The 26,490-nt window shown below is 44.3% G+C and overlaps 1 protein-coding gene across 4 annotated transcripts in view; it reads left to right on the top strand.

Moving 5' to 3' along the window:
* ARHGEF12 (Rho guanine nucleotide exchange factor 12) overlaps positions 1–24,622 on the top strand; it is a 108,507-nt gene extending 83,885 nt beyond the window's left edge. For 3 of the 4 annotated variants that reach the window (XM_074936742.1, XM_074936740.1, XM_074936743.1), the window contains 8 exons: positions 566–653; positions 2,692–2,781; positions 2,921–3,000; positions 3,388–3,609; positions 8,079–8,561; positions 12,515–12,825; positions 13,663–13,735; positions 24,582–24,622. In XM_074936742.1, the coding sequence (XP_074792843.1) occupies positions 566–653; positions 2,692–2,781; positions 2,921–3,000; positions 3,388–3,609; positions 8,079–8,561; positions 12,515–12,825; positions 13,663–13,735; positions 24,582–24,607 (1,373 nt within the window). In that variant the 3' untranslated portion in view covers positions 24,608–24,622. Of the gene's footprint in view, positions 1–565; positions 654–2,691; positions 2,782–2,920; positions 3,001–3,387; positions 3,610–8,078; positions 8,562–12,514; positions 12,826–13,662; positions 13,736–14,541; positions 18,955–24,581 lie in introns of those variants that run through there. The other variant, XM_074936741.1, reaches the window with a different exon arrangement.
* Positions 24,623–26,490: the final 1,868 nt, after the last annotated feature.

The following is a 26,490-nucleotide window of genomic DNA, read 5'->3' as shown; positions in this document are numbered from 1 at the left end:
GTGGGCAACACTTATGAGTAATCTGAATGCAAAGGGAAGGCCATTTGAGGAAGGAGGTTTTGTCTAGGAGTTGGAGCAGGACACTGGAGTCGCGACTCCTGGATTTAATTCTCAGCTGCACTTTTGATTTGCGGTGTTACCTTGAATGAGCCCTTTAACCTGCCTACACCTGTTACTCCTCTGTAAAATGGGGTAGTGTCTTTATGGAGGTGGTGTGAGCTCTAGTTAATGTTTGTAAAGTAAAGCACTGTGAGATCCCCTGAGGAAAAAGGGCTTTAGAAGGGCCAGGTGACTGGGGAAGAGGGGGAAATTTAAAGCGGCGTGAGGAGCAATACCTATTTATTTTTTGTCAGGTCTGGAAGCCAGAGTTCCATTTGTGTTAGCGAATTAAACTTCTTTGTATTTATGTAGTTTGCCTGCTGGTTTGTTTCACAGAATCTTCCTGCAGTACACCTTTATTGGGTAATAAAAACATCTGAGTATCTGCCTGGTTTCAGTGAATTTGGGGTACAATTGTTCAGGACAAGGCAGCCGATTAAATTACTCTCCTCTTGTGTCTCTCCAGATAACAAAGCTTTCTTCGTCATCTCCATGTCCGAAAACGGCGCCCAGATTTATGAATTGGTGGCACAGACTGTTTCTGAAAAGACTGTGTAAGTGATGGGCTCAGTCACCTCTGCTGTGGTGGAGAGAAGACTCTTACGCCCCACTGCCTGAGTAGAGGTTTCACTCTAGAGGGGCTTGTGAATGATCTTGAGCTCAGCTCACACACAGAGCTAATGTCCAAAACTCTCACCTGTCACCCCATTGGGAATTTTCCTTAATTCTTAAAAAGAACAACAATTACTCTTTGCCAGCTCAGGCTGTTTCTAGAGATTTTCCCAGTTATGTCTCGTCTCTCACTCCTAGCCCTTCTCTTGCCTTACAAGTGCTTCTTGCTTCTTTTTTAAATCTTTGTGAGTTGGGGCTAATGAGACCCACGCGGTTTAACTGTCAGGTGAATCAATGACCTAGAGCTGCATCTCTATGCAGAGTTGTAGAACCTACCATCTGTCCTGGGTACCCTCAGGACGCTAGGACATGTTACAGAGTGGCAGGAAACTCACAAGCGCTATAATTTATGAATTCCAGTCCCTGTCTGAACTGTTCTTCATTCTGCCTTTGATAGGAGTGCTTTGCCTCCAGACTGTGAACACCTCAGGGTGTGGATTTGTTTGTATGGTACTTTGTACCTATTGCACAGTGTCATGTGCATCAGCACTGTGTAATATAAAATGCATGGTCAATGGGAAAATCCAGGATTGCTAGCTTTGGTACAAAGGTGGTGATACAAACTGCTCGCGTGCATGGAAGTTTGAAATTAGCTGCATCAATAACATTCTGGTACCCCCATATTATGTCTTGTAACCATTGTAGTTTAGGAAAATACTGTCCTGGGAGACTTGATGACTTCTTAGTGGTTGGTAATGAGATTATGTGCCTTCTGTTGCTATGTTAGGGATTTGAAACTGACCCCTTATCTCCAGTAGGCAAAACTTGCCATGCAATGGCGGAGTGGCCTGCGTTATGTGAGATTAGTTAGTGGATCTCACCCGAGGTCATTGTGGACAGGTGTTGCAACATGCGAACTACCAGCAGTTTTGGCAGTAACTGGCCACTGTTATTGTCAGTCTCTGCACAGAGGCCAGAGGATAGACTGAGCCATGGGGTGAACTCACCCGGGCCCCCTAGAGAAAATCCATCCAGAACTGGGTTTATAAATGGTGCAAGTAGAGAGGTAGTTTTCACTGTTGTTGTCTGTGCTGTACTTGCTCTTTGGCAATAGAGAGAAAATTTAGGTTCCCAGGATTGTCAGTCTGGCATCTCTTAACGAGCACTGCAATTCCCTTTAAAGGTAAAACATTAATTAGAAATTTTAAATGTTCAATACGGACAAAGAAATTTGTTGGCCCTTCCTTCAAGTGAGGTGCAATTAGGATAACAAAGACTTCTTCAGCGTCACCAAGCTTTTGTTCATTGAGTTGGCATCTCGAATAGAATATTAAATTCTGAAGTGCAGAAATTAGAGCTGCCTTTCAGGAATGTCTGAGTGTTCAATGCATTTTCATTTAAAGTCTGGAGACAAAGCGCGCTTCTAGGGTTATATTCATAGAACTGGTTTTGTTCCAGTAGAAATCCTGTAGAAGCGAACCACATCCAGACTGCAGAAATCCCTCCCCCAAATGTTCTTACTGTATTTTGTTACCTTGAGAACTTTATGGAAAAGAATAAAAATCTCTTTTCTGATGCTCCGTGTAAAATGACAAAATCCCAGGCACTCGCCATTCACTGTGGAATAGGTTAGCTTCAGGCATTGTATACAATGTTCTACTTCTGGCTTCATTTTTTGTTGTTGGATTGAATCTCCCACTTTTGCATCTGTATGGTTTCTGCTGAGCTCGTTGCATTCGTTTGTCAGGGCTGGAGCATCTGCCTTGTATCTGGTGAGGTCACCATTGTTAACCTGTGGAATTCAACTCATTGCCACAAGATGTTGAAGCAAACAATGTAGCAGGATTTAAATAAAATAGAAATGTCTATTCCTTTAAGACTATCCACAGTTAGATTAGCTAGGTTAACAAACATTACGTGAGATATCATTGTTTTATGCTTCAAGTGTCTCGTGTGTCTCTCATTTTTGGCCTCTCGCAGATGGCAGGACCTGATCGCGCGGATGGCAGGGACAGTAAAAGTCGAGGCATCTAAAAGGCCGATTCCATTACCACAATCAGGACCTGGCGAGTAAGTAAAAATCACCTTCGGGTTTGGTTTTCCAGTGGCCTTTGTCCATTCCTGGGATCACCAGAGCGTTGATGATGCTGTTAGAGTGGTAGAAATGCATGGGATTCACAGAATTTGGTCCTTTTTCCCCTTCCTGCAGCGAGGAGCGTGAGGAAGAGGAGCAGCAGAAGCTGAAAGATGAACAGCATGATATCCCTGCCAGTGGTATGCAGAGTCCAGGTAACTGCATAAGTCAGTGTGCTGGATGCAGTATGAGAGTGCTGGGCTTTTTCTTTCACATTATAGGGATCTTTCTGCTGCAGTGAAAGTTGGTGGGGGGTTTTTTTTTTGTTTTTGGACTCAGAAAAGCCTTCACTAGAAGGCCCGTGGGAGAGTGAAACCTGGTCCGTTGAAGTATACCTGCTAGTCTTTCCCAGCTATCCTTAAATTGCAGGGAAAGGAGATGCTGCAGAGTTTCAGCTAATTAAAAATAATAGCCCATGCTACAGATATGCATCCTCAAATTGTCCTTGTGAAAGAGAGTGCCATGTGGTTTAGTTTTCACCCTATGGGTAGTTCAGAATATGTAGTGGGACTTCTAACTTGATTGTCTCTTCTGTTGGCTAGATAAAGATTTGGGACTTGAGTCTCCCTTGATGCTGAAGGCTCAGTCTCCTTCGGCAATCATGGCTGAGAAGTCGGAGGTTGTAGATCTTCTTGTGACTGAAAGACATTTTGAGAAAGAGCAACGGGCAGAACTGACTCTCAAAGAACGCTCTGGGCACTATGGACCAGCGATCCCTTTCCAGATCTCAGAAGAGCGGTGGGCACTGGATGCACTAAGAAACTGTAAGTAACTATGATGCTATGGACAGAAGTGGCCCTGGTGAGTCTTGATTTGGATCTGGGAATTTTCAGGGCGACAATTTGATCCCATGGGTTAAAACCGTATTTTCTGTCTGTTGGTAGTAGAAGTTCTTATGTTCCCATCTGGGCTGCAAGGTAGAGTGGGCTAGAAATCAGGAATTCCTGAGAGCCACCATCTGCAATATAACTGAAGCTTTCTCTGAGCATGTCCTCCTCTGCCTTGGTGTGCGCATCTATCAGACTGGAATAATAATACTGATTTACAAAAAGAAAAGGAGTACTTGTGGCACCTTAGAGACTAACCAATTTATTTGAGCATAAGCTTTTGTGAGAGCTTATGCTCAAATAAATTGGTTAGTCTCTAAGGTGCCACAAGTACTCCTTTTCTTTTTGCGAATACAGACTAACTTGGCTGTTACTCTGAAGACTGATTTATGAGGAGTTCTTCATTCTTGTCCATGAAGTTCTTTAGGGAGATGGAGTAACACTGCAGTGCTTTATGCAGGATATGCAAAGTATTATTGTTTCAGACGCACAGATTTTTTAATACAACATACAATTAACCAGTGGGACTCATTGCCACAAGGTATTATCGAGGCCACCATTTTCAAGCCGCATTCAGAAAGGGATTGTATATTGATTTGGATAACAAGAACACCTAGAGTTAGTTAATTAGTAAGGTTTGGGGGGGGGGAAGAGTGTGGAAGTCCTTTAGAACCTTATGCCTTAGGCTGTAAACCAACCTCTAGCTGAGGGACTTAGGAAGAACTTCCCCTATGGGCAGGTTATTCCATATTTTATCACTTGAAGATGTCTGGCACCTTCCTCTGAGAATCATAGAACCATAGAATATCAGGGTTGGAAGGGAGCTCAGGAGGTCATCTAGTCCAACCCCCTGCTCAAAGCAGGACCAATCCCCAATTAAATCATCCCAGCCAGGGCTTTGTCAAGCCTGACCTTAAAAACTTCTAAGGAAGGAGATTCCACCACCTCCCTAGGTAACGCATTCCAGTGTTTCACCACCCTTCTAGTGAAAAAGTTTTTCCAAATATCCAACCTAAACCTCCCCCACTGCAACTTGAGACCATTACTCCTTGTTCTGTCATCTGCTACCACTGAGAACAGTCTAGAGCCATCCTCTTTGGAACCCCCTTTCAGGTAGTTGAAAGCAGCTATCAAATCCCCCCTCATTCTTCTCTTCCATAGACTAAATATCCCCGGTTCCCTCAGCCTCTCCTCATAAGTCATGTGTTCCAGTCCCCGAATCATTTTTGTTGCCCTCCGCCGGACTCATTCCAATTTTTCCACATCCTTCTTGTAGTGTGGGGCCCAAAACTGGACATAGTACTCCAGATGAGGCCTCACCAGTGTCGAATAGAGGGGAACGATCACGTCCCTCGATCTGCTGGCAATGCCCCTACTTATACATCCCAAAATGCCATTGGCCTTCTTGGCAATAAGGGCACACTGTTGACTCATATCCAGCTTCTCATCCACTGTAACCCCTGGGTCCTTTTCTGCAGAACTGCTGCCGAGCCGTTCAGTCCCTAGTCTGTAGCGGTGCATTGGATTCTTCCATCCTAAGTGCAGGACTCTACACTTGTCCTTGCTGAACCTCTTCAGATTTCTTTTGGCCCAATCCTCTCATTTGTCTAGGGCCCTCTGTATCCTACCCCTACCCTCCAGCATATCTACCTCCTCCCAGTTTAGTGTCATCTGCAAACTTGCTGAGGGTGCAATCCACGCCATCCTCCAGATCATTTATGAAGATATTGAACAAAACCAGCCCGAGGACCGACCCTTGGGGCACTCCGCTTGATACTGGCTGCCAACTAGACATGGAGCCATTGATCGCTACCCGTTGAGCCGGACAATCTAGCCAGCTTTCTATCCACCTTATAGTCCATTCATCCAGCCCATACTTCTTCAACTTGCTGGCAAGAATACTGTGGGAGACCGTGTCAAAAGCTTTGCTAAAGTCAAGGAACAACACGTCCACCACTTTCCCCTCATCCACAGAGCCAGTTATCTCGTCATAGAAGGCAATTAGATTAGTCAGGCATGACTTACCCTTGGTGAATACATGCTGACTGTTCCTGATCATTTTCCTCTCCTCTAAGTGCTTCAGAATTGATTCCTTGAGGATCTGCTCCATGATTTTTCCAGGGACTGAGGTGAGGCTGACTGGCCTGTAGTTCCCAGGATCATCATTCTTCCCTTTTTTAAAGATGGGCACTACATTAGCCTTTTTCCAGTCGTCCGGGACTTCCCCCGATCGCCATGGGTTTTCAAAGATAATGGCCAATGGCTCTGCAATCACATCCGCCAACTCCTTTAGCACTCTCAGATGCAACGCATCTGGCCCCATGGTCTTGTGCATGTCCAGCTTTTCTAAATAGTCCTGAACCACTTCTTTCTCCACAGAGGGCTGGTCACCTCCTCCCCATGCTGTGCTGCCCAGTGCAGTAGTCTGGGACCTGACCTTGTTCGTGAAGACAGAGGCAAAAAAAGCATTGAGTACATTAGCTTTTTCCACATCCTCTGTCACTAGGTTGCGTCCCTCATTCAGTCAGGGTCCCACGTTTTCCTTGACTTTCTTCTTGTTGCTAACATACCTGAAGAAACCCTTCTTGTTACTCTTAACATCTCTTGCTAGCTGCAACTCCAGGTGTGATTTGGCCTTCCTGATTTCACTCCTGCATGCCCGAGCAATATTTTTATACTCTTCCCTGGTCATTTGTCCAATCTTCCACTTCTTGTAAGCTGCTTTTTTGTATTTAAGATCAGCAAGGATTTCACTGTTAAGCCAAGCTGGTCGCCTGCCATATTTACTATTCTTTCTACACATCGGGATGGTTTGTCCCTGTAACCTCAATAAGGATTCTTTAAAATACAGCCAGCTCTCCTGGACTCCTTTCCCCCTCATGTTATTCTCCCAGGGGATCTTGCCCATCAGTTCCCTGAGGGAGTCAGAGTCTGCTTTTCTGAAGTCCAGGGTCCATATTCTGCTGCTTTCCTTTCTTCCTTGTGTCAGGATCCTGAACTTGATCATCTCATGGTCACTGCCTCCCAGATTCCCATCCACTTTTGCTTCCCCTACTAGTTCTTCCCGGTTTGTGAGCAGCAGGTCAAGAAGAGCTCCGCCCCTAGTTGGTTCCTCCAGCACTTGCACCAGTCTGATATTGTCCTGTGTCAGAGAGAGGACTACACAGACCACTGATCTGATCCAGTATGGTCATTACTCTGTTCCTAAATATGATCTCCGAGCTATCTTATTGATGTTCAGGTGACACATAAACATGCTTCCCTGGTAACTCTGAGATAGATGTGGTGCCTCTAAATAAAACTGAACTGTGCTACTGGGAGTGGTCTATATCACTTCTTTATTGGCCCTCTTAGCTCAAGGTAAACACATGGTTTGACTGAGTTCCTTGCCTCATCCCTCTCCACAGGTCTGTTCAGTCTAACAGGTTATCCTGGGTCTTTTGATCCATATTTTATATCAGATTTTTACAGAATTCAAAGCATTGTTCTAGGGCTGTGGGCTTTCAAGTATTTCTAGTGCTTGGGCTCTTAGATTGTTAATGGAAGCTCATTCGGGGGGGGGGGGGGGTGTTAGCTCACATCAGTGACCTAAGGTCTGTCCTGACTGCTAAGATTTAGAGAGAAGCCCTCTAGCAATAGTAATGGGTCACTTCATGTTTCTGCAAGTACCTTCCATTCAACTGAGTGGCTGCTTTGTTTTAGGAACTGATAGCATTTCTCAAAATGTGGGTGTTATGCGAGTGTGAAGTTATAGCTACATGAAGCACTCGGATTGCATTATACCTGTTTGTTCTTAAGTGTTGTGGTTTGAGTGAGAACTAAAGCATCATAGGACAAAGACCAAATAAGAATCTCCCATATAATATTAGAGATTCTGAATGTTTGTATGAACTTGCAGAACTAGAAGGTTATGCCATGGAAAGGTATTTTCCCTTGAATCTGCAGCAGGATCTTTGCTTCAACCTGTGATGTTAATGTTCTGATAACTTGAACATTCCCAATACACCTTTAGCCTCAGCATTACTGGCATTATATAGCAGTTGGGACTGGAGGTCAGGGGATTTGGGTTCTCCTCATGATTGCCACTGACTTGATGGATGATTTAGCTAAGCTACTAACCAGTCTGTGCCTTAGTTTCCCCATCAGTAAATTAGGGATAATCCTACGGTACTTATTCACCTTTGTGAAATGATTTGAGATCCTGTGATATAAGGCACAAAGTAGTATAACAGTGCTCCAACCAATTCTGTGTACTTCTCTCCCCACCTTGGCAACTGTAACCGTGAGAGAGCTGGTCATAGAGTGAACTCTTTCAGAAAGAGGCATCATAACATCCATTTCATTGAGTGTACAGCGGAGACAGCTTATACAGTTCAGTGAATGTTCTGTGTTTCCTTTCCTTTCAGTGGGCTTGCTGAAGCAGTTGTTGATGCAGCAGCTGGGCATGCCTGAGAAGGGGACCCTTGAAGACTGGCGATGTTTTCCCAGGTATAGGGCCATTTCCCGGGGGGCCCAAGCAGAGAGTGGGATCCAGCATGGACTACGGCATTCTGACGACAAGATGCAGCAGCCTGGAACAGACCAGAGGCCTCCCGGAACAGGAACTAGTGAATCCGCAGCTTGTTATGGTCTCTGGACTTCAACCGAGTTTCCAGCTCCACTGGATGCTGTGCAGCTGGGGTCTAGAGACACCAGGTCTAGTAACAATTTAGCAATGGACCATATGAGCATGAACCTGGAGACCCCTACCCCGGAGCTGGAAGGGGTGGGTGCTGATGACAGTGGAGAGCACTTCTTTGATGCTCGTGAGGCCCACAGCGATGAGAATCCATTGGAAGGTGAAGTAATGGAGAGGAAGGAGGATGAGGAGGTGCACTTACGGATCTCAGGTGAGCATATCCCACTTTGTTACGGCCAGTCCAGCTCAAATGCCAGAGACTGGATTGTGTTCAGAGACCAGAAATGAATAGGAAAAATGTGATTTTAAAAAAGCACAATTATGCTTTCCTGGTAGAATCTCCCTCGCTGACTCAGTTCAGGACACTTAAACGCAAGTCTTCTGGTTTTTAGCAGTCCTTTTAGCTTTGGGTGTATCAAAATAGCTAGTACTCCACACTTCAAAAGTGATGTACAGACATGAACTAAATGATTACCTCAGTGCCCTAAAGGATGGCTAATTAAAAGAGAAACTGAGATACTGCTAAGTTAATAGCTTACCATAGGCTACAGCTGAAGCAATTGAGAATTCCTGGGTCTTGCCCATATGCATCAAAAGGGAGAATGTTCCATTACAGTCTGCATACAGCATCCAAGGACCTCTCCAAAGCTGTATCCTCCCAGTCTCCCACTTTAGACTCCCATCAAGTGGTGGTGCATAACTCCTCTCCCAAAAGTCTGGCAACATATCCTTGTTTCCCATTATCGACCTTCCGTCTCTCTCCAGAACACCATGGGGACTTGACTGCATGCCCAAACTTACAAAATAACCTTCTCCTTGGATGTATCGCTTCCTGAACTGTTTTTCCGCCATACACCCAAAGTTCTGACTCTGCTACATTCTGCCCTGCAACTGGGGATGTAATTTGTAATCTAGCTAACGCTCTACACATAGGAGTGAGGGTGCCGGTGTCAGTGTAGGCTAGCAAAGTGTGTATGTACCCAGGGGGTTAGGCTGCCTTGTACAGCTCTTCCCTGAAGCCCATGCCGCTGTGTCCTCACTGCTGTTTGTAGTGAGTTAGCTTAAAGTTATCACAGGAACGTCTACGCAAGCTGCAGATTACACCCCTGCTTGTATAGAAATAACCTATGAGGCATGATTATATATACACAGAGATCCGTCTGGATCACCTACAGAAATCATCTGTGGACTAGAATGTCTCATTATCTGTGTCTCCTGTTGATGCATACAAATATGGAGACAAAACATTTTGTTTCCAAAGTAACATAGGGATGATGGTTTGGTGCTCTACAAGGAGTCTCAACAATGCAACATATACAGTGTTGTCACTTTAAATGTGTGATCCCTGGGGATAACTGTGCGGGGGGATTTTACAGTTGTGTGAGAGATGCCACTCTACGGCCACTGGTTTGGTTTCTCTTGCTTGAGCTTCAAAAAGGAACTTTCTCCAGTTTGGGCTTTGCTTGGTAATAGTCTCCACAGACTCCCTGTCGCCAGGTCTGAAGCTCTTAAAAGCTTTTCTGAAAAGCTCTTAAAAGCTTTTCTTGTTTATATATCAATATATAAAGTAATGGTTTCCTGAACGGCAGCTCAAAACAGATCTTTTTTAGCCATGCAGAGAGGATGTATACGCTTGGGCCTCGCTAGAATGGTAGTCAAAGGTGGCAGCTGCACGGGCTTTCCTGGAGCTTTTCAGGGGCTCTGATGGACGGCCCTGTGATCCTGCTGTGCAGATGAAGTAGTGGTGCTGCACTGAATGAATGAAGATGCAGTTAATTTGTCATGTACATGTTGCAATGCAAGTAGCTGTCAGACTTGGAACACCTTATCCATAACTGCTTCATTTAAACAATTGGACTTTGTGTGATTAAACTTGTTTCTGACGGGCTGAATGATGCATCCAGTTATAAATTGAAAATCATATGCCCTTCTTTTCTGTGGTGTTAAAACACTTCAAATTATTAAAAGCGATCCAACATCTTCAAAAATCCAATTTTTTTTTTCACTTGTACTGTTTACTTAACTAAGCAGGGACTTTGAAACTAGACTGACCTATTCTGGTCAATTTCTGCTTCTGGTTTTCATAGCTGCAACACTGCAGAGAAATTAAGGACAAAATTCCAGTGGCACATGGAAATCGTGAAAATAGTTAAGATCATAAGATTGGTCATATTGGATCAAACCAATGGCCCATCTAGCCCAGTAGCCTGGCTTCCAGCAGCGGCCGGAGCCAGATGCTTCAGAAGAAGTGAACAGAACAGGGCAATTTATCAAGTGATCCATCCCCTGTTGTCCAGTCCCAGCTTCTAGCAGTCAGATGTTTAGGGACACCTGGAGCATGCATCCCTGTATCCCTGACTATCTTGGCTAATAGCCATTGATGGACCTATCCTCCATGAACTTCTCTGATTCTTTTTTGAACCAAGTTATACTTTTGACCTTTTAACAGCATCCCCTGACAACGAGTTCCACAAGTTGACTGTGTTTTGTGTGAAGAAGGACTTCTCTGTTTGTTTAAATCTGCTGCCTCTGAATTTCATTGGATGACTGACCCTTGGTTTGTGTGTGATGTGAAGGGGTAAATAACACATCCTTACTCACTTTCTCCCCACCAGTCATGATTTTATGGACCTCGATCATACCCCCTTCAGTCATCTTCTCCAAGCTGAACTATCCTAGGCTTTTAAATCTCTCCTCCTGTGGAAGTTGTTTCACACCCCAGTATTTTTTGTTGCCCTTGTCTGTATCTTTTCCAATTCTAATAGATCTTTTTTGAGATGGGGCACCCAGAACTGCATGCAGTATTCAAGGTGTGGGCATACCATGGGTTTATATCATGGCATTATGATATTTACTGTCTTATTATCTATCCCTTTCTGAATGGTTCCTAACACACTCTCAGCTTTTTTGACTGCTAATGCATATTGAACAGATGTTTTCAGAGAACTATCCACAATGGCTCCATGATCTCTTGAGTGGTAACAGCTAATTTAGACTTCATCATTTTGTATGGACAGTTGGGATTATACTTCCTAGTGTGCATTACTTAGTGTGTATCTGTGTTGAATTTCATCTGTCATTTTGTTGGCCAGTCACCCAGTTTTGTGAGATCCCTTTGTAACTCTTCGCAGTCAGCCTTGGATTTAACTATCTTGAATAATTTTGTATCATCTGCAAACTTTGCCACCTCACTGTTTACCCCTTTTTCTGAATCATTGATGAATATGTTGAACAGCACAGGTACCAGTATAGATCCTTGGTGGACCCTGCTATTTACCTCTCATCATTGTGAAAACTGACCACTTATTCCTGCCCTTTGTTTCCTATCTTTTAACCAGTTACTTGTCCATGAAAGAACCTTCCCTCTAATCCCATGGCTCCTTACTTTGCTTAAGAGCCTTGGTGAGGGATCTTATCAAAGGCTTTCTGAAAGTCCAAGCACACTATATCCAGTGGATCAATGTTTGTTGATCCCCTTAAAAATTCAGATTGGTGTGGCATGATTTCCCTTTACAAAAGGTGTTGACTCTTCCCCAGGAAATTGTGTTCATTTGTGTCTGATTATTCTGTTCTTTACTATAGTTTCAACCAATGTGCCTGATGCTGAAGTCGGGCTTACTGGCTTGTAATTGCAACAGTCAACTCTGGAGCCTTTTTAAAAAATTGATGTCCCGTTATGTCTATTAATAATACTGCATACTTTATAGAACCTTTTATTAACAATCTAAATTTGAGTGTAACCTAGCAGAAAATATCTCTGAAACTGAATAGTGAAGGCCAGTTAGACACCCAGCAGTATGATTGCTGGCTAGCATGGATTCCATTGTTGTAATTAGTAACATGCATATGAATATTCTGAAGATACCTTCTTATGAGAGAAACACAGAACAAGAGATAGAAAAACCCTATTGGGTTATCTAATGCTGTGGTTCTCAAACAGACCCTACGTACACCTCTAGTGTTCCCCATTCAGAACCAGTCTAGTCCAAACCAGTTCAGGGCTGGGCTCTGATGCTTTATCTAGTCTGTTTTAAAACATGACAAGAGATGAAGCTTTCATCGCTTATCTTTTTTTAAAGTCCAATTAAATTGTGTCTCTAGTTCAGTGATCCTTGGCGATTTTGTTGACCTGGTGGTGCTAGTACAAAGCTGATCTCTTAACAGGAAATTATTTGATCCTTGATGGGTATGGAACCGTGCAGGAGAGCTCTACAGATGAGGACGTGTCCTCTCTAGTTCTACAGTGCACTGCGGGCCACTCCTCTTTGGACTCAGCACACCAGCAGCCGATTTCCCCACGAGATGCCCAGTCCGATGAAGGGAGCTCCCCGTTTGCTGAGGAATTCATGGCCTCGCGCTGGGGGCCAGTGGACGAATTGTGCTCCGATGCACCGAGCCCCCACTTCTCCGTAGAGTCGCGTGTCCAAATGATGCAGTACATTCAGAAGATAGAGGCTGACCTTGAACACTTAAAGGTACAACACATTTTTATTTGAATTAAGATTTCACCTTCATTGTTTTTAATTTGGGGGAAGAACGCAAACCAGGAAAAGTACAGGGTTGTGAATACAGGTGCTTGTGTGATAAGAGCCGAGTGTGTATGTGTGTATATGTATCCTTGGATTATCTCTAGTGAAGGGACAGGAGAAACCAGGAGCTCTATATAAATATGGGCATATGTTAAATATATGTAGTTGCAGACAATTTGGAGATGCAGACAGTTCTCCAAAGTTATGAGAAGTGGAAATTAATTTTGTGGGTGTTAGAATAAGGCTGCAAAAATGGGAAGTGGGGGTGGACCCATCGCCTGGGGAATATGAATAACTGACCTAGAAATGCTTACCCAATTATCACTTCTTGATGCTAATGTAAAAACAGAGTCAAAACCCCCTTTGTGCCAATAGTAAGTATTTAAAACCCACTAATTTCCAAGTCACTTTCCCTGCATTCTGGGGATTCTCTGTCCCATCTTAAGGGTTATTCTTAGTCCTCACAGCCAGAGCTTCCAAAGAAATGGGGCCTGTAGTACTGTTCGCTGAGATGTGCCAGCTCATTGTGGCAATAGCAGACTGCCTTGCTTAGTTCTAATGTAACCAAGATCCAAAAGGAGTAAGGAATTGCACAGACTTTTCCCTGATGGAGGAACTTCTGACCGTGCTAGTGATGGTTTGAGAGCTGGCGATGGAATGTGTTTAGTAATGTGTAATTACAATTCGGTCAGCTCCACTAAAATGTTTCCTATTCCAAGAGAAGAGCTCTCTAGATGTTCATTAGGAACAGAAATAAAGGGCCACATGGGTTTTGTCTTTCAGGAAGTCGAGGAAAATTACACCACTCTCCTTCGCCAAAGGCTGGCTGACTCAGCCCCCACAGATGAGCATTCAGGTATGTGAACAGCACCTCATCCCTTCTCCCAGTGGCTCTTTCTAAATGGTAATGTATGTTAAAATATCGTTGAATTCTGGCACCAAGGACAATGAACAAAGCCGGTTATTAATCTTTCAAACAAAAGCCTTGAGAGATGTCATTATGGCTTCAGCCTTTTTGGAAGCTGCTGGTTTCACAACATCATAAATCTGCTGATCATGTATTGCCCTCTCTGAGGATGTGTGAAGTTGGAGGCATCTCTCTCCCCCACTTTCCTTTTCCCCACTGCAAGCCCATGAATAAGGTGTTGGGCTTGTCTTTCAAAGGGGTTTGGATTAATTTAGGGACTGAAGTCAGATGAGTTATGGCTATTAGGATGGGCTGGGATGGTATCCCTAGCCTCTGTTTGCCAGAAGCTGGGAGTGGACGACAGTAGATGGATCACTTGGTGATTACCTGTTCTGTTCATTTCCTCTGAAGCACCTGGCATTGGCCACTGTCGGAAGACAGGATACTGGGCAAGATGGACCTTTGCTCTGACCCAGTATGGCCATTCTTGTGAGTTAGATTGTAAGATCCCGCTTACTTTTGTGTGTAAAGTCCCATGCACACCATTGACACTGCATAAAGGAGCCATCACAGCTCCCTTTAAATTTGGTTTGAGCAGATCCCTGTGATGCCTGCAGATGTGTTCTCCAAGTCAACTGTGGCACATAATTATCCCTGCAGACAGTTCTGTCTGAACTGGCTGTGCGTTTTGAAGGGTTGGTGATGCTTACTTCTCTTGTGGCCTGTTTTTCCCCTTCCATCTCTTTCCTTTTCAGACAAAAGTTAGTCACGTTTTCTGGAAGTGGCTGAAAATTGGATGAGAGCATCAGCCTCACATCAGCGCCTACTAGCTTTCATGCGGACTCTGAGACAAGAGCATTCTGTCTGTGGACCATCCAAGTGCTAACCATTCTCTAGCAGAGTGGGGATGGGGTGCTTTCTCTGTGGGGCATCTGCACTAGATTGTCAGTGGGGGAGTCTCTTCCATTCTCTCCTCCTCCTCCTCTTGCTACCGGAAATTTTTGTTTTTGATTCAGAACAACAACAAAAATAACCAAACCAAATGTACAGAGCTTTGGGTGTAGGATATAAAAATGTATTTAGACATTTAAAAAATCAATGTATTTATTTGACTTCATTCCATGTATCAAAAGCACATTTTAATTTTTTTTATTTGCTTTTGTTTTAATTGGGTAGTGACAGTTCTAGCCCTTGAAATCTAGTGCACTCTGGATCCCACTGCTCCAGAAGCAAAGTTCAGATCTGAGAAGGGGGGGAGGGGTGTATTTTGTGTCTTGATTTCACTGGATTGGACTCCAAGCTCCCTGCTGGCAACCCAACTGCCGCACGCAGAGTTATTTGCAAAGGTGTTCTGATGATCTTTGGTGGGAACGGGCTACATTCAACAGCCTGTGGACTAGCTCCATTTGGAGCGAATGCCTGTTCTTCGTAGCTCATGTGCAATGAGAATTCTCCATGCACTAAATAGCCAGGCACTTGAAATTAGCAAACCATTTTTCCCCTTGGTGGTCTCCTTCATTGACTTGGGGGATCGGACGGGGAGAGGAGAAAGTTGGGTTTAATTTTTTTTTTCTTGACTTTATGTTGGCCTTGATAATTGTCTCCTATTTAAAGCGATAAACAATATTTGGAGCTCCAGCACTTGTGTAACTGTTCACCGGATCAAGCAGGAAAAAATGCAAACCTAGAAATGTGGGGCAGGTGGGGGTGTCTCACTAAATCACTACTGAATGAATGTTGGCTGCCATTTGAGTTAGCCACAGGTACTGCTGATTATAGGGCCAGTAAATGTTAGTACCTGAAGGTGTGTCTTGCTGAGTTTCATGGGGGGTGAGGGGTGTTTGTTTTTATTGGGGGTTTTTTGCTTTTGTTTTTTGCACTGATTGTACCAAAGTGCTCTCAGATTGGAACAGATAGGTGCATTGCAGAGAAGGCAGAACTGCTGGAACCAGACCCGATTCTCTAGCACTTCCCGTAGGCCAGTTCCAGCAGTTTTCTGTTGGACTTCATTCCAGACTGACTCTGCAAAATGCAAGCTGATAACAGAACTAGCACTGGACATCCAGACTGGTTATTGATAGTGCCTGCTCTGAAATTGGTACTAGGATGGGCACTACCTGCTATGGGACAGTTGGTTCAGGACGTTCTTAGCCTCTCAAACTTCTGGAATCACAAACTGCTAATTTAAAATATGCATGATGCATTCTTTCTGCACCGGGTACCCAAGGTTTAGACTATTTTGCCAACCGGAATTGAATAGTATGCCAAACCAGTCAATCGTCTTACCCTCTTAGAACCATTACAAGAAACGTGTGCATTACTGCATGGACCGTGACGTGTGGAGAATATCTTAGGTCAGTGGAAAGGTCATTGCTCCATTTTCCCTGTAGCTAATGACAGAGGATCAAAAGTGCTTTTCCACTCCTGTGAAGCAAAAGCCGGTTCTTGTCCTTTTCCTTAAGAAAAAGAGCTTATCCAGGTTATCAGTTGAACTGAGATGATTTTGGATCCACTTTACAAGTTGGGGCCATTGGAGAGCAGGGAGGATTCCCTTGCAGAAGCCAAGTGCATGGAGCACTTCACCAGCAGGATTCCCCACGTTCCCAACGCAAGCCCAAATGTTACCTTCTAGACTGGCAGTGGCATCTTACGGGTGCCAAGCTAGGGGCTCCTGTGTTACACCTCTATGAACATATGATCAGCATCAGATAAGAGCTTCCAGTGTCACACAGGCAGGAGCTCAGCCCCAGCCATATGGTTCTGTTAGTTTTAAACATCTAGACTTGCTCTAATGAACCCAGAAATTAAACCATTGTAACAAATGGTGCCTGACGCTGTGTGGAGTCTCCCTTTTACCCAATCCTGCCCCAAAGATCTCTTGGTCCATGGCCAAGCTTAGTTTTTGATGCCATTTTCGTTTTAGAGCTACAGTTTCTTTCCCCCTAGCCTCTTTTCTCTTTATCAGCATGTCTCTTACAGGGATGGATGGAAGAGTTGATTTTCCTGCTGCATGAATTGGAGCAGTTGCTATAGCCCTGCCGCACTAGCCTTTATAACCCATTTCCCGAGCTGTCCAAGCCATGCTTGAGCGTGAACCCTTCCCTACTTTGGGCTGCATTTAATAAACAGAGTTGAGCCCCGTTGTCCAAATGCAGGTTCAAAGCCCAGTGAAGATGGGGTCTAGGAGAGCATCATGGCCAAGCTCTTTGCCGTTATCACTCAAGGCCAAGTCCTGAGATCTCCAGCCTCCTTCCTTGGTGCAGGAAGCCTAACGTTCGTGATGAGCAGCATGCTTCATAAGCAGCGGAGAGATAAGTGTGTAATGATGGCCTAGTGGGGAATGGTCTGCAGTTCCATGTCCTGGCTTGTCTGACTCCTCTGCCTTCCGTGCGCTAGCATTTGGGGAGAAATACCCCACCACTCTATTGGCGTCAGTGCAGCTCCACCGGAGGGGGGGGGTGGAAGGGCTAGTGAAGGTAGAGCATAGAAATTGACCTTAGCGTGTCATCTAGACTTGAACTGAGGTTACCACTGCTGGAGCTGCAGGGGTGAGAGAGTTCCCCTAAAACGCTAACTTAGCCATAGCCTTTAGTCCAGCGGGAGGTGGGATGGAATATTATCTCAGCAACCTCTCCAGATATATGGGGGGAAATGTTGACTGTCCCATTCTCAGCTGTGGTAGTGGTGGTGACACATGAATCTTTGGGATGATTTGGCTGATAGGAGTGGCATCGAAGAGATACTGGGGATATTCTTGAGCTAGCAAAGAAAGGTACACTACGTAGACCCAGCTTTATGGGAAGTGAAATGACGTGCTGTGTTGTACTTGGTCCTACTTGTTTTTCCATATTGATCAATCTCATGTTAAGGGCATTATTCCTTGGTGAGGGATAAGGGATCCTTCATTTCCCCAGCACCGTGACCTGAAATCACTGGGATTCCATTTCATTCCCTAGCACATCTACTGTATCGCAGACCCCAGGCATGGTTCATTTTGAAGTGGGGTGGGGGGCTGATGTTCAGATGCACTTTTCAGTTCTCATTTTTATTTTCTTCAGTAGCCATGGGTTATCCCTTCTGTAAATTCCAGTTTCCAGTCCAGCACAAGATGACCTGGCCTGTGATTGTACGTTCCCTTGTTCAGATTGGACAGCAGGGCACTGTGTTCTCTGACATGAGCCTGCCTTTTTCTAAATAAAAAGATGACCCAGGGTTTCTCATCGTGAGAGTGAGGAAAGGTTGCTACAATGCACCCTGCAGTCCCTTCTGAGAAGTGTGTTCATCTAGTGTTATGGGATCTAGTTCGTAGGGCTAGAAAGAATTGGGTTGTGTGTGTTTGTAACAGTGTCTTGTCCCACAAAAAGGGGAGTGATACAGATGGCAATACTATTTAGGCCACATTTGCTCAGGTTTCTCTCTCTGGCTTTCTCTATAGGGAGAGGAGATTAAAACATCCAAGGGGCAGGATCAGAAAGGAGGATCAGGTGTGAAAACCCAAGGGCCTGAGTCGCCTAGATACCCTCGTCCGCTTTTACACCACATCCCTCTGCCTAGTTTCAGTGTTTCCAATAGAAACACATCATCTATAAAATGTAGATAGTCGCTGACTCTTACAGAAACTGTGCCCCTTTGGCTAGAAAAGGTGTCTCAGTTACCTGTGTAGGTGATCCTTGATTAGAGTTTCAGTGCTGAGGGTAATTGGTATTGCCTTTGCCCCCTGGGCTCCCCCAAGAAATCCCTTTTCTTTTCCAGGTGCCAGCTGATCAGCAGATGTACTGCAAAAGGGATACTGCAGCCAACACTGGTTTTATTTTGAATTAAGTCTTTTGGAACTCTCTTCCTACTAGAATATTTTTGTTTTCTTTGTACACCATACAATCATGTACTCTTAACAGAGATTTACTTTAAAGAGAAGAAGGAAAAAAAATCTGGAAATATTCTTTAAAAAAAAAATACAAAAATATCTTTATTAATAATCTTGTATTTTTACTGATCATGTTTGAATGTCTAAGAAAAGACTCTATTGTTGTATGTTTGTAAAATAGCTCTTTTATGACTTAGCGGATAAGGTTGTATGTTTTGGGAATTAAATATTGGTCATTTTAAAAGTATTTCTGTTTTCAGGAGCTGGGAAATAGAAAATTTAAGCATTCAAATATCATTAAATAAGCTTAAAGGAACCAAGTCCTTAACTGGCTGCTTTTTGTTTGGGTTTTTTTTATTGCCTGGAGCTTGGCAGGACAGACTGTTCCAAAGAGAAAACTTGATGGACAGTGCAAGCTTTTATTTGGTCCAAATAACCTATCGGAGTCCATTGATGCAATTGCTTGGGGAGTGGATTCTTTCTCACAGTTAACACTATTGTTCTTATTGATTAGTAGCTCTTCCCTGCAGAGCCCCCTGTTGGTATCTGTGACAGTTTAGCGATCCTGCTCCAACTAACCTATGCCTAGACGTGGTGTGCACCCTTGCCATCTGGAGAAGGGTATGCCACTGTTCTGGTAAGAGAGAATGCTTTCAAAGCCTGGTCATGCTAAGAAGTCTGATGTGGCACTCTAGTTCCAGACAGTCCTTCTCTCCCACTGAGCTGCCAGCATGTTTGCTCCATACAGGAAGTGTCCCCTGCTGGTTCCATAGAAAAAAGTGTGAATTCCATAGAAAAGTGAATTACTTTTTTGTGTTCAGTGAGTTCGCCTTCACTCCTGACGCTTTCTTTATCTCACCTTCACCCTAAACTTGTAAGCAATACAGTGTAAGTAATATTTCCAGATACCAAAATCTCTCTCCTGCTAGATCCTGTCTCAGCATCTGCCATCAATGCACTTCATTTTGTATGTCTTCTCCTGATGTCTGTGGTCAAAGATCCTTTATTAACATGGGCCTGATCCAAATGCCTCGGAAGTGTGTCAGAATCTTTCCATTGATTCCCCTGGGCTTTGAATCAGACCCTATCACTTTCAGAATTTGTAAGAGACTCAGATATCACAGAAACAGGGTGTAGTATACATGAAGGTGCAAACTTTTCTGTTCTCAATTGCCCATCTATGGTATCTGTAGCACACTCCTCACTATGTAGATGTTACACAATGCCAGCAAGATCACTTGATTCTCTCCTCCTTTTCAGAGCATATGGTTAGATTGGGTTTGTTTGCTTGTGTCTCACTTTGCTCTCAAATAATCGGTTTGGTATGAATGCCCCATAGATTTTACTAGCAACGCTTTCTTTTTTTATTCTCCACACTTCCTAACCTGTAACACTTTTTTCACTTGACACTTAGTACCCCTGAACCCTCGACCCCATACAAGTACCCCCTGCTGATAGTGACCGATATTCCAACCCCACTCTGCATTTGTATGCCTTTTTATGGCTGGGTGGTCTGTACCCCACACAGTTCCTGATAAGACTTAAACACCAACTTGTTGTTAAGTGACGTATTTCTGTTTGTTCCAGTGAATTCTAGTCTCTGAGCCTTTAAAATTGCCTGAAGCTTTAATGGAGTGAGTATAACATTTTTCTCAGTGTGTCTTGATAAAGCAATGGAGATGACCGAGAACAATCCTATATCCGGTGGGGATGGACAAGACAATCTAACAGGTCTTTCTATTCTTGTCTGATTCCTCTGAAAGGTTTTCTAGATAGATGCTAGTGATTTTTTTTTTAAATACTCCTGTTTGCAGTGTCTAATGAATGCTCAGGCTTTCCCTAAAACCTGTCATGGCACCCCTCCCCCCCAGTGTTGGTTACTCTGTGGTCGGGAAGTTATTTAATGTTCTTGTGCTTGTCGCGTCTTTGTGGTTCTTCGCCCCTGTGTGGCAGTCTCGATACAAAGCCCACATGCTTGCTCCTGTGGTCTAATGGAGCAGAAGTAGTAAAGGGCTGTGATGCCCAGTCAAAGGGAAGCATTTGACATAGGACATTAACCACTCTTCTGCACCAGTAACACTGTCCTAACTCCCCTAGAAAGGGCTACCCTTGGTGCCATCCCCCTTCCATTTGCTTTCTTCAGCGTTAAGGCCAGGAATATCCCTGCATGGTGGTCTTGCTCAGCCCAAAGCCAGAATTCTCTTTGTCATGGAAGCCAAACAATTGGACTTTCAGCCACAAAAATAACACTGCACCTCAATCGGTAAACTGCTGAATTATAATGCAGGAGGTTCCCAATGCTAAGTGATCTATTAGTATTGCTACTCATGTCTATAAGATGCCAGTGATCATCATCAATTGTGTTTGCGGGAGTGAATGGACACAAGATGACTTGCTGGTGGAAGTTTAGCCTTCATACTGAATTTTGGATGCAGCCCCATTGTACTACTTGACTGGAAAATGCTTGTTTTTCACCATTTCCTTCCCTGTGTCACAAATAGCAACTTCATGAACACTTCAAACACATGGACTTTCTGGTCCATTTGTTCTGCTTTGACAGAGAAATTAGACAGTCAGTGTAACTGACTAGAAATGAGCTGCAAGTGAAACTGTCACATACTCATGCATTTAACACATAATGAGGTTGCCCTTAGGTTTCTAGCACCACAGAAGGATGTTTAAGTCCAGCCAGAAGCATTCCCCAATGCAATTAAATACTTGGGGTTTTATTTAAAAATTCTTTTGTTTTTTAGTAAAATCTAAATGTTTCGGCATAAAATATTCTGACCGCTAGAGGCCTTTTAACAAGGTGCTGTAGTTAAGGAATCTGGCAGTCTATTCATTATCAAGGTTTTTTTGGACTGTTTTTCCTCCTTACACACAAGTATGAGCACTTCAGCTGTCTTGCTGAAAGGCTGAAGCTTTATACAAAGTGTCTGTCAAACTATTTCTCAGGTGGCTATAAAACGGCATTAGGCCTTACGTTATTGCTTGTTTGCTTCCCCGAAAGTGAATCATCATCTGTTGAATCTTTGCTTTTTTTTTAAACTTAGCCCTTCATGGAAGAAGTCCAGACGTCTTTTTAAAATGGAGCTGCTAACAAAACCAGCAGGGCATATAAAGAGCTGTTGTGTTCCTGAATAGACAGACTCCCACAAGTGGGGCTCGAGCTAGCATGCTGAAAATTGCGGTGTGGATGATAGTGCACTCCAGCGGAGACTCAGGCTAGCCACCTGAGCTCGGAGCCAGGGGATCGGGTGGGCTTGAGAGCCTGAGCTCCTGACTAAGCCATACTGTCCACATTGGTTTTGTTTTTTTTTTTTAGCATGTTAAGCTCAAGCCCCACGAGCATGAATCAATCTGCCCAGGCTGGGAGGCATGCTCCTAGCTGCAGTGTAGAAGTAACCTAGGTTGACAAGATGGCCATTATTTTTCCCCTCCAGCCTCTGCTTTGTTTTCCTCCAACTCACTCTTCCCAGTGAGTTTGAACTTTTCTCTTGCTGTTTGTCCTTAATTCTTCTTCACAAGTTAGGGGACATCAGCTCTGCAGTCGAGGTGCTGGTTGCAGCTCCGGTGGACGTAGTAGTGCTGGGTGGACGTGTCCAAGCATGGATAAAAAGAGCAGTGTAGATGCTTCAACGCGGGCTCTTTAAGCATGTGCTTGTATTGGTGACCTGCACTGAACCTCATGCCCCTGCATCCACACGGCTGTTTTTAGCTGCGCTAGCCTGGGCATATCCACCCGGGCTCGAATCCCTCATTGGATTGGAGCGTAGACAAACCCTGAAGATTGACAGTGACTTTCCCATGGCAGAAGCCACATTACGGAAGACTGCATATCTGTGCACGGGAGTGTTATAAGCGCTGAATTTTTTTCATTTTTATTCAGCAGCGGTTTTTCCTTCCTCAGGATCGAATAGAAATTTGAAGGGGAAGCAAAATTTGAACTTGCTATTGTACTTGGAGATTTTAATAGTGAACATCTGTGCTAAGATTGTTGTCCCTGGGCCTATATTTTATTATCTGCAGAGGGTGATTGACACATATTCCCATTATTTAGTTCTGCCCCTCACCCCACCTTTTGGCTTCCCTGGCATTTGACATGGCACCGATCCAGATAACAAATCTGAAAAAGCCAGGTCCCTGGTATTTTTTCCCAAACTTTTGGAGTCCTGTTTCTCCCCTTCTGCAATGTGTCTCTACAGCTCCTTGAGAATGGCTTTATTACAGTTGGTAATCTGAGCTCTGTTGTGCTTTCTGAATGATGCTGTTTGTGTTTTTTGCCTATTTAAATGTTTTATCTATTCCCTCTGCTGCACGATTGTAAATAAATTATTCAAAATAAACCAATCAAGTGCTGCTCTGTGACTTCTCCTGCAGCCAGTGCCCTCAAACCGAGCTAGGGGGAGAGGAGGACTGTAACGATCAGAAGGTGCTGTGTCTTCCAGGGCTCTTTCAGCTGCAGGATCAAGTCTCTCTGGGATTCATCGCCCTGCTGGCTGGCTGCCATGGTCATTGGAGTAGGGAAGTTGGAGCCAGGACTCAGAGTCTGACACAGATTTTTTACACTTTGGACAAGTTTGCACAGATTCTCTGGTGCACTATTTGTAGCGTTACAGTGATGTAGCCTACCCGACAGGGATGTTGGGGCTTTGGTAATATTTATTATTTGTACCTAACAGTGATGCCTAGGAACCGCAGTCATGGACCAGTGGTCTCGATGCTGTACAGACTCAACAAAAAGACTTTCTGTGTCTCAAAGAGCTTGCCATCTCAAGTTTGCAAATTGCTTTGAGATCCTCTATAGAAGTGCAGTGTGCTCCACTCCCAGCTCTTTCCATGGGGCCTCTAAAATTATCCTTCACTTCCTTGGATTTTTTTCCCTACCTTGCTTTGCATCCTAAGTATTTCCTTGTTCTCAGTAAACTGGCAAGCAGGCTAGTGCTGCTTTCCAAAGAGCAAGGGCAGGATTTATATGCCATCTTCTTCCACTGAAGATCTTTCATGGGGTAGGAGGGCCTGTGCATTCCCCCCGCCCAGCCTGTCTCTAGGTGACCTTCATCAGCTAGTTGATGCAGTTATTTTTCCTCAAATATTTATGAAGGTTGGACTAAAATGAAAGCTGTCTAGTCTCTGGCATGTGATCCAGCCAGCTGGTCTGATTATTGTGAGTGAATGTATCATCTGAGAAACAGGCTCAGCCAGTGAGAACATGTCCCACAGAAGTAGGAAGCTCTCATATCTCCAATTTAGGCATGATCAACTATCTACGGACAGTAACTGCCCAAGCGAACTGGGAGGGGTTGGAGAGGGGCATCCAGTGTGTCTGCATTTTGATGTTGGTAGTCTCATGCTTCAGAACTTTCCAAATGCATTTGATTTTAAAAAGAGGAAGGAAAATCCTCATCCCCACTGGAAAGTGCTGGGGGCGGTATGCCTTTTGTGTTGATCGTTTGCCTCTGGATTCTTTGGTAATGTACGACAGCAGTGGCCCTTTAAAGATTTCTCCTGCCCTGCTATACAGGAGGAGGATTATTCTTTGAAAAGACAAATTTTGTTATTCAATAGAATACACCCTGCAGGACAGGAGGAATTTTAAGGGCTAGGACTGGGCATGCAGCTGAAGGAGACTCTTTGCCTGTGCATAGGGAAGATTGGAGGGAAATTTAACGAAGGCTGAAGCCATCCAGTGCCGAGTTCAGGCTAGCAGGGGAGTTCTAAGTGCAGACTGAGGATCAAAGACAGCTGCAGTGTTATAAAATGTGGACCCATGGCTGATCTGTCGGTCTCTGTAACCACAGGGTGAGCTTAATGCTGATCAGCTGTGTGGCAGGTTTTCATTGCTGGGGAACTTCAATTTTTATCAAGAAACCTTGACGTGCAGGCAAAAAATGTTTGGTGTTTTGTTTGTTTTTGTTTTTTTGCTTACAGGCAGCTCTCTGCCTCCTGGCCTGTAGCCAGCACAGCCCATAAACTGCCACAAAGAGGGCACCCCGGTGACTGTGGCAACTGGAGAACAGAGACTAGGTCCCCTGGAGACATGCCCTAGACTGGAAAATGTAAGGGGATTTCTGAGAAAGAGGGAGCAGTGCATCCGCTGGAGGAGTGAGAGCCTCTGCTACCGCTAGCACCATCCAAATGATCCTGGGGAGGCCTGTAAGTCCCTGTCGGGGCTGAGAGGTTGGCAAATAAGTTTTCAACCCCACTGACCCCCTTGGCCTCCTCTTTGCGATCAATTTTGGACACTGTGTCCTGCACCATCCCCGTCCTTGCTGGGCAGGACTATACACATAGCTTCTTGGATTGTGCCATGAAAAAGCAATAAACTGAAATGTCCCTCACCATTTCTCCAATGCGAGAGCCTCTATTGGTCCCCCACCCCCACAGCTGCTATTTTATGGCTGCACGTCATCAGCTGGGCTGTCAGTGGAATAAAACACCCTGAATCTCTCCACTGCTTCCTTGAACTGGTTTGTTTCCAGATGTCTGTGGCTTATTTAGCATGAAGCGTTTTCCCTGATCAATGTTTTAACTTTCCCTTTGATATTTACTCAGAGCTGCTGAATAAACGACATTAAATGGAGCTCCATGGATGGGAGAGTAAATCTACACTTCTGTCGGCTCTCTGGAGGTTTTGCAATAATTCAGACTACGGGAAGTTACTGTTATACTAGGATATTAATCAGTGTGGGGGTGGGAATTTTTTGTGTGCCCCTCCCCCCACTGAAATTTCAATACAGGTTCCGCTTCCTAGCCTGAAACAACACACAGTGTCTTGAATTAACATGAGAAGGAAAGCTCTGTATTCTCCACTCACCTCCTCCCTTTTGGAATATTGCCTTCTCCCCATTTCAAAAGGGACTCCTTCTGTCCTCAGTGCGACCCTTATGAGGGCCATGAGATTAAATGCTCCTACTCTGGGGGTTTTTTCATTTTGCTTTGAAATTGTATCTGCGCACCTCCCCCAGCCTGTCCCAGCTCTGAAGTCTTATTAGATGGCATTGAACAACTGAGGGTTTTGCTACCTTTTCACCATGTATCCTGGTGTCTTCTGATTTACAACCAGGTTCCTGTGTTGATCAAACTGCCTGTTCAGTGATGTGTGCCCTTGCCCTATCTTTTACCTACAGTTATGCATATTTGTATGCAATCGTATGTAATTTCCGTACACCGAGAACCAGAGTTATTCCAGGGGACCTGATACAGACCCAACTCTCCCTTGCTATAGCTGAACTGGTCGTTGAAATGTTTTCAGCTTTGGCCTGCTTCAGATGAAGATGCCCAAGGATTGTGTGTCTGGTCAGGTTCCATAGTAATTAATTGCCAGCTGTTGTGATATTTGGTGGTTTTCTTAAAGCCTCAGCTGCTAGAGTTGTGTGAATGTAAGAAACTCCGCTTTCTTTTCCTAAATGCATTTGTAGTCCTTGTGCTTACAGAGAAAAGCTTGAAAATGTGACCCAAGAGCACCCTAAAGGCTCAGAAACTGGAAGAAAAAGGTGGGGGAGGAAGCAAATATATAAAATTAAAATCTCAGTTTTAAGCTCGTCGTTTTTTTTTTTTTTTTTTTTGTAGGGGTGTATGATTGGGGGTGGCCTTACTGAAATAACAAAGGGAGTGTTTTAACCTGGGCCAGATCCAGAACAGTTGTCCATCAATGTGTTTCTGCTGATGCCTGTGGACTCTGCTGAGTTTTATATCAGCTGAGGATCTGGCCCTGTGTCTATAATATTTTCCTTTTTGAAGCACTCTATCAGACTTAGTACTCCAAATCCCCATGAGATGGGTACGTATCTGATATTTCACAGGTGAGGAAATGCAGATGCACAGAGGATACATTTTC

The sequence above is a fragment of the Natator depressus genome, chromosome 22 (assembly GCF_965152275.1).
Source record: "Natator depressus isolate rNatDep1 chromosome 22, rNatDep2.hap1, whole genome shotgun sequence".
Taxonomy (NCBI): Eukaryota; Metazoa; Chordata; order Testudines; family Cheloniidae; genus Natator; species Natator depressus.
The sequence above is the reverse complement of the archived record's forward strand: the minus strand, read 5'-3'. Positions and strand labels throughout refer to the sequence as shown.